This window comes from Tasmannia lanceolata, unplaced genomic scaffold (genome assembly GCF_043159265.1).
Source record: "Tasmannia lanceolata isolate RefF3 unplaced genomic scaffold, GAP_Taslan_0.1 ptg000018l, whole genome shotgun sequence".
In the NCBI taxonomy this organism is placed as follows: domain Eukaryota; kingdom Viridiplantae; phylum Streptophyta; class Magnoliopsida; order Canellales; family Winteraceae; genus Tasmannia; species Tasmannia lanceolata.
Window position 1 is genome coordinate 71180464 of NW_027518695.1, and position 13418 is coordinate 71193881.

At 39.3% G+C, this 13418-nt stretch overlaps 1 protein-coding gene across 3 annotated transcripts in view; it reads right to left on the reverse strand.

Moving 5' to 3' along the window:
• Positions 1-426: 426 nt before the first annotated feature.
• ATSRL1 (PRP38 family protein) overlaps positions 427-13418 on the reverse strand; it is a 61702-nt gene continuing 48710 nt past the window's right edge. For all 3 annotated transcript variants that reach the window (XM_077358899.1, XM_077358901.1, XM_077358900.1), the window contains one exon: positions 427-1283. In XM_077358899.1, the coding sequence (XP_077215014.1) occupies positions 576-1283 (708 nt within the window). In that variant the 3' untranslated portion in view covers positions 427-575. The remainder of the gene's footprint in view (positions 1284-13418) is intronic.

A 13418-nucleotide genomic window follows, 5' to 3' on the forward strand; every position in this document is an offset into this window, starting at 1 on the left:
ATAACAAGGTTCCCGGTTTTTTTTTATCTGTGGCCCCAAAGGCCAGGTGCTACGACTAGACACATCAATAACTATACAGCATGTCCAATTCCTAAAGATGGGCAGGTGCATATTTCATAAAACAACAGCCGACCATAAGAGGTTTTCTTGTATGTGTCATGTCCTCATTACGTGCGCTATAATTTTCTTTCTCTAAGGTGGGATTAATATTCACTTCTTTAATTACTTAGGATGTTTCCATTATTGGCGGCTGAGCTTTAACTCATTCTAAAGATGGCAACATACTTGACTCTGGACAATTGGTGATAGGGGAAATGCTTAAATGGTTTTGGTGAGAGCTTAGCCAATGTTAAGATTAAGAGGTTCTCTCTCGTAACCAGCCTGCTATTTCCTTGCAATCCGCACTATAATGACAACCAGATAAGGTGGAGCGTAATAAGAACAGATGTAATTAAAGAAAAGCAAAAGTTACTTACAATTCTTTTCAAGTCTTGATAAGATTTGTGGAGTAGAGGGGGGGTTCTCTGACCGTCTTACTATTACATTAGACATCACAATAATCAAGTTTTTTCTTACTACTTCCAAGTAGATCCACCGAGTCTAATAACCTCTTCACTACTACCATCTCTGGGACCTCTCTCCAAGCCGGTCTCACCAACTTTCCGATCACTCCCATCGCCATAGAGGTCTCTCAACTTAGCCAGATTGCTCGACACTGATGATGATGATGGTTTATCTCTACTTGGGCTTGAACGATGATGATCAGAGCCAAGAACTTGCAAACTCCGGCTCCGGCTCCTGCTCCTGCTTCTACTCCTGCTTCGATGAGAACGGCTCCTGCTGCTCCTCTCGTAGTCCCTCCTACTACTTTCTCTCTGAGAGTACTTGGAGGAACGGTGAGAGTCTCTACTATCACGTCCATGTCTCCTGTCCCTGTCCGACGAACGATCTCGATCATCAGATTCATCACAGCTCCGACTGCGATGGCGGCTGCTTGGGGACGACCTTCGCTGGTCCTCATTGTTTCGATCGTGTGGTGGTAGGGTTCGCCGGACGGGCGATGAGTCCCTTGTGGAAGCACGATGGGGAGCACGCTGGCCAAAGGAAACTGATAAGGCAGCTTTAACAGAAGGTGGGCGCCGGGCAGTGTCATCAGATCCATGACGACTAGATTCTCCAGTCACGCCAGAGTGCTTGGTGGGCAGCTTAATCCTCTCCAGGTTGCCAACAATCTGCCGCATTATTGGAACAGGGGTCCGAGGGAATAGGGTATCAAAGTAATACTGCAACATCACAATGCAAAACATCAATAAATCAAATACAACCAACCAGCCCCTGTGCTCACACCCTACTCACCCGCATTAATGGCAACCCAAGTTGGCGGCTACCATTAATTCTAGCAACTAAAATAATGCCATTGAAGTATTAAATAAACTATGTTTTCCTTTAAAACTTGATAAGTGCGAACGGGTAAAAAACAGAAAAATATTAGACATCTTTATCATTTGAAATCTCACACAAGTAAAAATATAAAGATAAAAAGAAACATGTATATGCACTCCCTTGTTGATGCCACTCCTCTTTTTCAAATGTCTCATTGGGAGCTGATAGGTTGTCTGACATTATAGCAAGCAAATGAGAAGAGTGTAAAATAGAGTGCCAAAAAACCAGGGGAGTGCTAGTATCAGCTCTCAAATTTAAGTCAAAAAATGTTTTGAAATTTTCTAGAGACTTCAACTCTTTCTCTCTACGTAAGTTGCATCCGATTGACGGTGACGGCTTTGGTGGTGATGCCATTTGGTAAAAAAAAATTAATCCTTAAACAAGGGTATTTCTGTCATTCCATCAATATTTAACCAAAATAAAACCCATTTTAGAAGTCCTTTCCTTTTTGTCAATAAGCAAAGAGCAAAACCTTTTATGACATGTCAAAGTAGATAGCTTTATATGCTATTTCCCACATGAACCACAAACTGCCAATGTTTTTTTTTTTTTTTGAATGGCTACAAACTGCCAATGCTTTAAATTAAGGAAGTAAAGTACCAAGGAAAGCTTTAAATGATTTAATGATGAAGAAAAATCAAGTGTGATCACTTGAAAGAAATTTTAGTATTAGCAACTGGAAGGTATCTAACTATATACCAGACAGTCATTGCATGTGGGACAATCATCTGGAAGCAATCCGATTTGGGGCCAGCCAAGCTAGCAGGTGCCGATCCCCACATGTCAAAAGCATCCTTTCTATTTGTTCAGACTGAAATATCCGTTAAATGCATGTAGTGGATCATTACTCTCTAAACTAGTGTAATAGTTAAAACAAAATACACCAGGTCAACATGCCATTAACAAGATCAGTGGAACTCTAAAAAGTTCAAATTTGATCTAAATGGGAGTAAAATAGAAGATAAATGAAAAGGGATTTGCTAGCGTCCATCGCAGAAGGCATTTTGTGGATGGCCTGTTGCATGTGAGAGCAGCCATGCAATGGACGCTAGCAAATCCCAAATGAAAATAATAGGGTGTCTTCATATTCTACTTCTCAAGTTTTCAAATATCATAATTTACATAAGAAAAAAATTGCTAACGTAGCAGTACATATGATGTAAAGTACATATTTACATGCCATCACTAGAAAATCAGAATCATACAAGAAATTCTACTCCACAAACACCATCACTAGAAAAAGAAAGTAGAACAAAAAGCACGATGCCAGGGTTTGAGAAGAAAACAAATTTTGATGGAGATTTGGACCAAGAAGGAACAAGGAGAACAATGCTTCAAAACCAAAGATTTCACAGGACCAATATTCTAGGTTAATTCCCAAAGTTTATCATAAATCAACAAATCGTGAAAAAGGCCTCCAATTTATAAGTCCTAAATGAGAAAGCATCATATTAAAATACATCAAAGCTGGATGGGGGTGTGTGTGTGTGGCTAAATTCGGAAAATAAATCAAAGCTGGGTTGGGAGGGTGTGTGTGGGGCTAAATTCGGAAGGATATGGTGGCTAAATCAAAGCTAGCAGGTGCCGATCCCCAACATGGCAAATAGCAATGTGTTTAATGTGGCAGATCTGGTACCCTTTAAGGGCCAAGCAAACTTAACTGAGCTTGCATTACCATCCCACGATAACCTACCTTTATCCCGTCAAAACCAAACCATACTAGAAACTAAGATTTTATGTGTGGGCGTGAAGTACAGTATTTTTCAAAATGTACAATAGGGCCCACTTCATAGCATGGTCCAAACCAATGAAGCATGGATACGGGTACGTGGATACGCGATTTTTTTTTTTTTTAAAGGATACGGGTACGTTGGGGGTACGCTGAATATAATATATTTTTATATTTTATTATATATTTATAAAAATTAAAAATTAAAACTTTCCTTAAAGAATTCAAACAATTTAATTGAAGAACAATCAAATAACAATAACATCACCAAAATCCAATATTACTTCACCAAAATCTAATATTACTTCTAAGTTGTTAGGTTTTTAATCACGGGATATATTATATATATGAGTTAAGTGAAGCTACACATACGTGTAGCTAACTTAGCTACACCGACGGCTTAAAATACAGTGGGCCCACATTATTTGGGTGATCCAAACCATTCATTTGATAGGACCTCACATTGATAGGGTGTGCCCAAAAATCAGCTCCATTGGATGATCTCAACACTTCAAACTGTGGAGGCAAAAATGGACAGATTTGTGAAGGTTTTTACACGTCCATTTTTGCCTCCACAAATCGTAGGGTTGGGATGATCCTATGGAGCTGATTTTTTGGGCACACCCTATCTATGTGAGGGCTTATCAAATAAATGGTTTGCATCACCCAAACAATGTGGGGCCCACTGTATTTTAAGCCGTCGGTGTAGCTAAGTTAGCTACACGTATGTGTAGCTACACTTTTCTCTCTCTCTCTCTCTCTCTCTCTCTCTATATATATATATATATAGCTCATATAAGCTATATGAGCTTCAAGCTCACAATCATTTTCCTCATATATATATATATATATATATATATATATATATTCAACCCCCCCCCCTCCCCCACCCTCCTTGTTAATTGGGACAGCCCCTCTACTGTAAATCTGTAATTTTCAATTTAATTCGAACCAGATGTGCACCCGATAAGTACACAAACCCCCCAAACTGGATTTTCGTTTTGTTTGATGTTTGGGTGCGTACCGGACCCGGTATGCATCCAAAGTGTACCTAAGAGCACCCGGTGCTTGGGCCTCTGGAGAGTACCCATACTTCTTAGGTTCAACCTTTCATTTGTTGGACCACAACGCAAATAAGTTGTACTCGGAAAATGATCTCTATAGGATGATCCTAACCCTCTGATCTGAAGGACTACACAGAGGGTTAGGATCATCCTACGGAGATGATTAATGGGGTAAAGCCTATTTATATTGTGGCACAACAAATGATCAGTTTGGATAATCCTATGAAGTGGGTCCCACTGTACTTTTTTGGAAAATTCTGGAGTTTATGCTTGCATAACATATAAAATCTCACTGGAGACTTACACAACACTTTCCTCACCCACTCCTTCCATACCCAATTGCCACCCAATCAGAGAGAGAGAGAGAGAGAGAGAGAGAGAGAGAGGAGAGAGCTGATATTATAGATGAGCAGGTAATATCCACCCCTTTAGAAGGATATACACGATTCTTGGTTCGATGGGACAACTCGATTCAAACTACACGTGGAATATAGCACATGAGCTTTAACAACTCAACCCGGACCTTTAAGAGAGGTATCAAAGTTCCTACTCACTGGAGAAGAGTATTTCTCAGTCGGGGAGAATTGATAGGGGATCCAGACTCGGGATTCAGAATGTACTAACGGCTGATAAGAAAGAGACAAATGATTTCAATTTGGATGGACAACCATATTGATGTAGGACCGGTTAGGGAAATAGAAGAAAGAGGGTAAAGAAGAAGAGCATAGGAGAACAGAATAGAAGAATAGAAGAATAGAAGAGAAGAAGAATAGGAGAGGAGAGAAGAAGAGAAGAAGAGAAGAGAAGAATAGAGGAATTTAGGGAGAAGAGAAGAACCGGGGAAAATATGTAGAGGGGAGAAATATCAATTCAATTCAAAAATCATCAAAGTTAATAATCCCTAATACATGAGGCCTGTATATAGGCATATATAGGCAACTGAGCTAAAATTCTATGGAAAATGAAAGACGTAAAAATAACATGGAAAATAAAATCCTAGAAATTAAATAACATGGAAAACTAAAAACATGTAAATAAATACTAGTGGGCAAATATGCCACTTATTTGGCCTACTATCTGCATCATTCTCCTCCGCTTGAAAAAAACTCGACCTCGAGTTCTAGTCCTTCTGGATCAAATATGTAAACGACCCAATCAAGCAGTAGGAGTTGTAATCCGCCAGAAGAACTCGTGATGTCTAATGCTCGCGACAACGGTGAGAATAGCCTGATACGCCGACGGAGCAATAAGGAAGAAATCGCCCACGTAGAATCATAAGAACACAAACTGCGCCGAAGAAGTAAACTGGCTGGGAATATAGCAACATACTCATGTAATAGAGTGATGGCCATGGGTAGCATCAACCCCTGCTCTACAAGGTCAATCTCTAGCAAGCCTCAGCAAAACTTTTCAATAATACGCTCCTTTGTAGTCTCATCTGGCCCAGCTGAGCCCATCTCTACAAATGCTAAGACGCTGAACCCATCTCTACAAATGCTAGTACCTCCTGATCAAACTGTGTAATAGGTTCTTGTGTATCAGCACAAAGATCGACAATCTAAACAATCGGCTCAAAGATAGGGCAATCCGACTCAGGTGGTACGGAGGAAGTAGTAAAGTGGCTCTACAAATTCGACTCAGGCATGCGACGCTCTTGGTATCTAGTGGCTGCTTTAATTTCGGCTTCTTGTGTACGTCGAGTGGCTTCTTCACGCATCAATCTTTGTTTATACGTTGATCGCTCACGTTTCAATCTTTGTTGATAATGATATCCATAAATGTTCATAAATTCATAATGAACTCATTCCCATAGACGGAATGGTGTTTTGCCTAAGTCACTGCGCTCTAACACAAAGAATCGTCATTTCGACCTAGTGTCTCTACCTACCGTATCCTTGACACAATGAATGGCTATTTGATGATCATAACCATAATACTTATGATATGCATCAAGTGTCTTGATCCATTCTAGAAATGCATCCTCGAAATCTCCATAGTCATCATAACCATAGAAATATGGAACCCGTGGTGGAGAAAAAATATTGATCCTCGTATCCATCAAAATATGGAACTGGTGGAGCCATTGGGATCGGTGTCGAAAAATAAAATTAACCGTCTTGTCTGTATGACTGTATGTTATGTCGAAAGGAACACAATCCCGGTCTCAGATCTCAAATCGGACTTCTGGATGGCTCGGATCAGCGGTCGAACCAAAACGAACGGACGACCAAAGTTGATCGAAGTAGTGCTTGCGCTTGCTTTATTAGTATGTCGGGATAGGGGGCTTTAAAGAAGCTGTAGCTTGCTTCAAAACCTTTACGTGCCCTAAACGCCCTTACGTGAAGAGGGGCTAATAAGGGCTAAGAGGGCCCCCCCCATCACATAAGGGGGGCTTTGAACTTTGTACTATACTAATAAGGGCTAAGATGGGGCTACCAAAGAACTAGAACATCACTCACTAAAGGCAAATAAGAAAAGCCAGCCCACGCTTTAGCTAATGAGGCAGGTAATGAAAGTGGGCTGGATGTGCACTTTAAGTTGACACGAACAACTTTTGTGTTCGTTGTGGGATCAAATTTTGAGTGGAAACGGCCCAGGTGAGGAGAGAGACAATGGGATGGAGAGAGAAGAGAAAAAATGATTCTTTTCTTTTCTTTTCTTTTCTCTGTTTGTTTTTTTATTTTTTGGGAGGGGGGTGCCTCGGGTAAAACGAGGGGGGTTTAATTTGCTTAAAGATAAAAGAAAGGGGGTGCCCAAAGGAGAAAGGGGGTGGAATATATAAGTCTCTTTACTTTATGCAAGTGGGTGGTCCAAGAAAAAAAGGGGGGTGGAAATTGGTCTTTCCTAAATAGAATGGGTGCCCAAGGGAAGAAAGGGGGGTGGGTAAGGTATTATATTATAAGGAAATTTGCCTTTACCGTGACTGTTGATATAACTTTGGTGGTGGTAACCAAGTATAGCTTAAGAGGTGGGGACCACTCTATTAGGAACCTTAACAACAAAAAGAAAGGGGAAACTTGATGTGCAAGTTATTTACTGACAAGGTAACATCTCGGTTTCTCTTCCTTCAATATATAATTTACCATTTCAAAAAAAAAAAAAAAGTTATTTACTGACAAGGTAACATTCCACTTTATCTTTATTTCTTCACAGCTATCACTTCTCTAGGCTAGGTAAGTTGCCTTTTCTATTGACTGTGATAGCCGAGTACCACCTTAATAAGAGAAACAAATTGTAAAAATTAAAGGAATGACTACCTTTTCTCCCTTCCTTGCTGTGGAAGCTTGCTGTCCAGTCAACACGTAGCTCTCCTTTTATTTGTGGACTGCTCCTTTTGTATGATGGCATCAGCACCTTCCCTAAAACCCAAATAGTTATCACCGCCTCCTAAATTTCTCAACGGAAACGATCTACATCCTTTGGATGTAGCGTGTGCCACTCGAAACCCCAAATGAGCCCAAGAATAACGGTGGAAAAGCGGTAAATCCAGCAAGGATGGCTAGCTTTCCAAGTTCTTATGGAATGTGGAACACCCAGGAGAGTTTGGCAAGGTAAAGGGCTAAAGAGTAGAGGGAAAGTTGACTGGGTTTTGAGCGGACGGAACCTAGAAATCTGGGTTTACATTCGGCTGATATGATAGGGGTTAAGAGAAGGGAACGAAGGGCTGGTTTGTGTGATTGAGAACAAAGGAAAGGGGCTGAAATTTAAGTTGTTCCCGGGCTGAGAAGAGATGGGTTTTCAGGTGATAGAATATGGGAGAGAAAGTGATGTTGTGGGTTGGGTTTTGAAACGAGGGCTGAAAGGAGGCTGAGATTAAGGCTAGAGGTGTCGGTAGTGGAGTTAGGGTTTGGAATCAAGGAATTAGGTGGCTGCTTGGGATGATCTTGTGGTGGTTCTGCGGAAGGGCGCTAAGCTGCTGAAACACAGATTTGCAAGCAATCTTTGCCGGACTTTGCGGCAACAATTCTTGAATCTGTTGCTCTGATACCAAATTTGATGTAGGACTGGGAAGGGAAATAGAAGAAAGAGGATAAAGAAGAAGAAGAGAATAGAAGAATAGAAGAGAAGAAGAATAGGAGAGGAAACAAGAAGAGAAGAATAGAGGAATTTAGGGAGAAGAAGAGGAAGAACCGGGGAAAATGTGTAGAGGGGAGAAATATCAATTCAATTCAATAATCATCAAAGTTAATAATCCCTAATACATAAGGCCTATATATAGGCAACTGAACTAAAATTCCATGAAAAATAAAAGCCCTAAAAAAATGGAAAATAAAATCTTAGAAATTAAATAACATGGAAAACTAAAAACATGTAAATAAAATAATAAATTCTAATGGACAAATATGCCACTTATTTGGCCTACTATTATCACATATTCTTTGATCCAGAAATTCAAGATCAAAGATCCGATGACACAAATGGTCTACAGATGTCGCAGAAATATTCCAAATGCTCGGTGGCTATGATTTGTGGACACGGACACGAGTGTCGCATGTCGACATAGACACGGAGTGTCAGACACGGCAAACCCCCAAAATTTCGAAACGGGGACATGGCTAAAATACAAAGTATATATAATCATGATTGTAGTTATGGATTCTTGTGTCGGGTTTCAACACGGATACGAGTTGTCTGACATGGCAACATCTAAAAATCTAGAAATAGTAGCATGTACATACATATAAAATTATTGGTTAGTATCATAATTTGTAACAATAGAAATATGATATTCATTTAACAAACTAAAAGTGTCCAAAGGAGTGTCGACATGTGTGGACACGCGTGTCGTGTCGGACACGGTAGGACACGTGTGCCGGCAATAAATTCAAAGTGTCGGCTAAATCATAGCTTGGTGGGACCATATATATATTTTTTAGAGATGATTCATAAGGCAAGCAGGCCCCTTTTGGATTCCATACATTCCTTAGGGTTTTTGTTTTACTTATAGGGTTTTAAATGTCTTTTATAGGTCTTTTAAGTCAAAGGGTAATAGGTTTTTCCGCATCAATATAGCTTAAGTTATTTGAATTGTGAATGTTTTACATGAGCCCCACACATGTATTACGAAAATTTTAAGTGGGAGCATGTCTTTAAGTCCTTAGAGAGGGCTAGTTTAGTCCTTAGGTTTTTATTTGTTTCATAGAAGTACTTTACGTTGGGTTTGGAAGACAACACGTACACTTTGACATTGATATTGAGAGCTTCTCGGAGAAAATGCTTCTTGTTCTTCTTCTTCTTCTTTGGTGAGATGGCCAAGATTCTTTGATGATATGCCAAAGAAACTCCTAGTGTGAAGCCTTGTGATAAGTACACTCCTTGTCACCTGTTGTTTCTACTAATTTTCTCTCATTTTTCTTATTTTTCCCATAAAACACATTCTCGGAACCCCAAACATTTATTACTCATACTCAAAAATCTCTTTTGCATTATTTCTTACAATTTTCTAACTATCTCTCAACTCTTTAAGCCCTGCAACTACTCCTCCACACCCTATACATCATACGCCCACATCTACCCAACCCTTAACCACCACCAACACCTCACACACACCTATTGTCTACCCGAAACTCTCAAAACACTCATTATAAAAATTCGCCTACCTTAGAAACATCATTCAAATCCATCTATACCCTATGCCACATTTTCGTTTTGTCTCAAAATTAATTTTACATCTTCCCAGCATACGTCTGCAACTTTCTGACTTGTGTCCCCACACCTCTAAACCTAGCCAAATCTAGCTAGAAATCCGCTTTTGAGATCTAGAATAGCATAGGCATATTGATATTGTTTGAGACCATGTCAAATTTTATGTGGGATTGCTGAAATTTCCTAATAGTGAGAATTGTGATTTCTTGATATTCTTGTTACTTGCATTCTTGCGTGTAGATTGATTGTATAATTAAATTTACTCAGGGTCAGTTTAGTTGCACGTGGTTATCTCAGAGTAGTGGTGAATTAAAACTTTAGTCAACATAAATAATAGCAGTGACGTAGTCTCATTGTAGAGTTGTGGTAAGTAGTGTTTGGTTGTCAACTGAAGTACTGTGATGTGTCCTAGTGCGGAGTGCCATTACCAAAACAAGGAGGTGGTACGGGTGCCATTAACAATATGTATAAAGAGATGAGAGAGAGAGAGGAAAAGATAAAAGTGCTAAAACCCAAGACTACTAGCAAAAAACCACCTTTTTTCAAGTACTTTGATGGGGAACAAAAGTTGTGCCACATGGGCAAACAAGGGAGAGACAAGAATAGTAGTCTCCCGGTAGTTTGAATCAAAATATGCAACCAAACAGAAAAAGTAGATGACGGGGCACCCCAAAACTGGTCCAAACACCTATAAAACCCCAGAAATTGTGCAACCAAATAGACCCTCATGGAGACACTCAAAATCTCTGCTGTTTAATCATATTTACATGGCCAAATCAAAGTATTAGCAATTTGTCCACATTTATTGCACTTTTGTTACTATGCTTTTCATATTCGTGGACGTCTAAAACTTGATAATCGGTCACCCTCATTCCAGTTTCAAGAAACCCCATACAAGCGTGACCTGTCCTACATCAGGACATCACTTGGCCAATACAGAGTCTATTACCTTTGATGAAAGCATCAACAAACGAGCTATAATAGAATACCTTTGAGGAAAGCATCAACAAACGAGCTATAATCGAACGCCAAACTGCAAATTTTCAACCATTGGTTAAGCTGATGGTGATCCATGGGGACGTGAATGCCATACTTCTCCTGAATGACCTTACCGTCCTTACTCCTTACACCAAAGGGCATTCAACGCTTCTTTGTATCTCCATAGTCATTTGCCAAGGTGGGAGCAGTTTTTTCTAGGGATATTGATGTTGCCGAGGCCCAAGCCACAATGCTTTTTAGCATGCTAACATCTTCTCAATATATCAAATGCTAGTATTTGCCAAGGAGGGAGAAGTTTCTTCTAGGGTTATTGATGTTGCCGGTGCCCAAGCAACAATATTTTTTAGCCTGCTAACATCTTCTCAATAAATCAAATGCTAGTGCCGCTGAAGTTTTCCAATCTTTTTAGCAATAATCGAAGGAATGTTAACTAGAGATATATAATAAACTGGCAAGTCAATCCGATCAACTTTGATTAGAATAATTCTCCCTCCTAAAGGGAGATAGTTTTTCCAAGAAGCTAGTTACCTTTCCATTCTATCAACCACCACCGACCATAAGGAGTTACGAAGGGGCCCTAATTCCCAAAGGAAGACCAAGGTAAATGATATCCATCCTGGAACAAAAATCTCGGCCTTATTCAATGATCTGGACTTTTGAATGCTTATGCCTATAAGGGAGATTTTTGGCTCTGAGAAACCTCAAACTAGCTCTGATATTTCTGAGATCCTACACTTTGTTTTTAGCAAAGACAATCACATCATTAGTATATACATGGTTTTAAATTTCCACCGAAACCGACACGAAACAACCGAAATATTTCCATTTCCATCCCCTCCGAAACGCAAACTGAAACCGAAGCACATACTAAAACAAAAACTATAAGTATATTAGTGGTATACTATATTAGTTTTTGTAACATAATTATATTTATATAAATTGCATACGAAATGTGATTTATGTATTATGCATAAATATTAATATGAATTACATTTGAAATATGGTCTGTACTGAAATTATCAGACATGTGTGACAGCGCATGTCCCGATGTGTTTGATGTTATTAAAACCATTTTGGGTTGTTTTTTCCTTATGTAATGGTTTTTGTGTGAATTTGTCCTTATTCTACAACTTCCTAGAGTTTCATCTTAAATGTTCAACATTTTCATATGTTTCCATAAGTTTCCATGATTTTATAGAAATTTCACCAAAATTTCATTCAAAACTGACATTTTTTTCATTTTCGTTACTACTAAACGCAAACCGAAACCCTGAAACCTAGATTGAAGATGAGAAATAGGCGAGAGATTATTACTAATTTTCACCCCACAAACAAGCCTTTTGATTCTTCCTTAGGGGGCATTAAGCTTAAAACCACCTACACTAACGAAAAGGAGAGGAGAAAACAAGTCTGTTTGTCCAAGGCAGCATGGCCGCTGCTGCTCTTGAACTAACCAGCTAGAATTCTATTTATAAGCAAAGAAAAGGATACATTTGAGATACAAGCTGCGATCCATGATTTCCATGTCTTGCTGAATCCTATTTGTCAAAGAATGTGATTCAAGAACCCCCAATCCATTTGGTCATAAGCCTTCTCAATATCAATTTTGCATAGAAAGACTTCCCTTTTATTGTGATGCATATTAGTCTATACATGCACGAGCAACCAAAATACCATGAAGTATCTACATTTCTGCAATAAAAACCACCTTGAGTCAAAGAGATGACGCTCAGCAACAGAACTTTCAATCTCGTAGCTAGAACTTCAGATAGAATTTTGTAAGGGCCACTGACCAAACTAATAGGACGATAATCCTTCCTCTCTACCACCCCTTCCAATTTTGGAATGAGAACAATAAAATTAGCATTAATGTTTTTTTTAATTTATCAACATAAAGACAGTCTTCCTTTATAGTCACCCAAAATCCTGGGTAGAAAGCCAAGTGAAACCGTCAGGACCACCAGGAGCTTTATCTCTTGGCATAATTAAAAAGAATCGTCCTCGCTTTCTCTTCAAACTTCTTTTCGAGCATCTGTTTAAGTTGTTCAAAGATTGAAGAAACTTTGAGGTCATCGCAAACCAGTCTCCACCAATCCTCACGGGAATACAGACTTGCATAATAATCAATAAAAGCCTGATTTATGTCATTCTAATCTTCGACCAGGGAGTTTCCAACCTAAACCCCCCAAATTTGATTACGTCTTATCCTAGCATTTGTCATTTTATGGAAGTAGGTTGCATTCCTGTCCCCTTCAACCAAGAGAATCTAGATTTCATTATCCAACTACTTCCCAATTGAGGATATTCTTGTAATGATTCTCCACTTTATGTCTATAGCAAGCACCTCCTCCTTTTTGGTAATCATCTTTATGAAGACGCCCTTATTCCAACTTTTCAACTTTCCTTTGACGTAATTCAGCTCACATGAACTTATAGCTTTGCCATCCTTCCACCTTGCATTCTTTCCACCAATCAGCAATCATCTCATTAAAGCCTCAGACTTCCATCCAGGGTATATTGAATATGAAAGGCTTCGA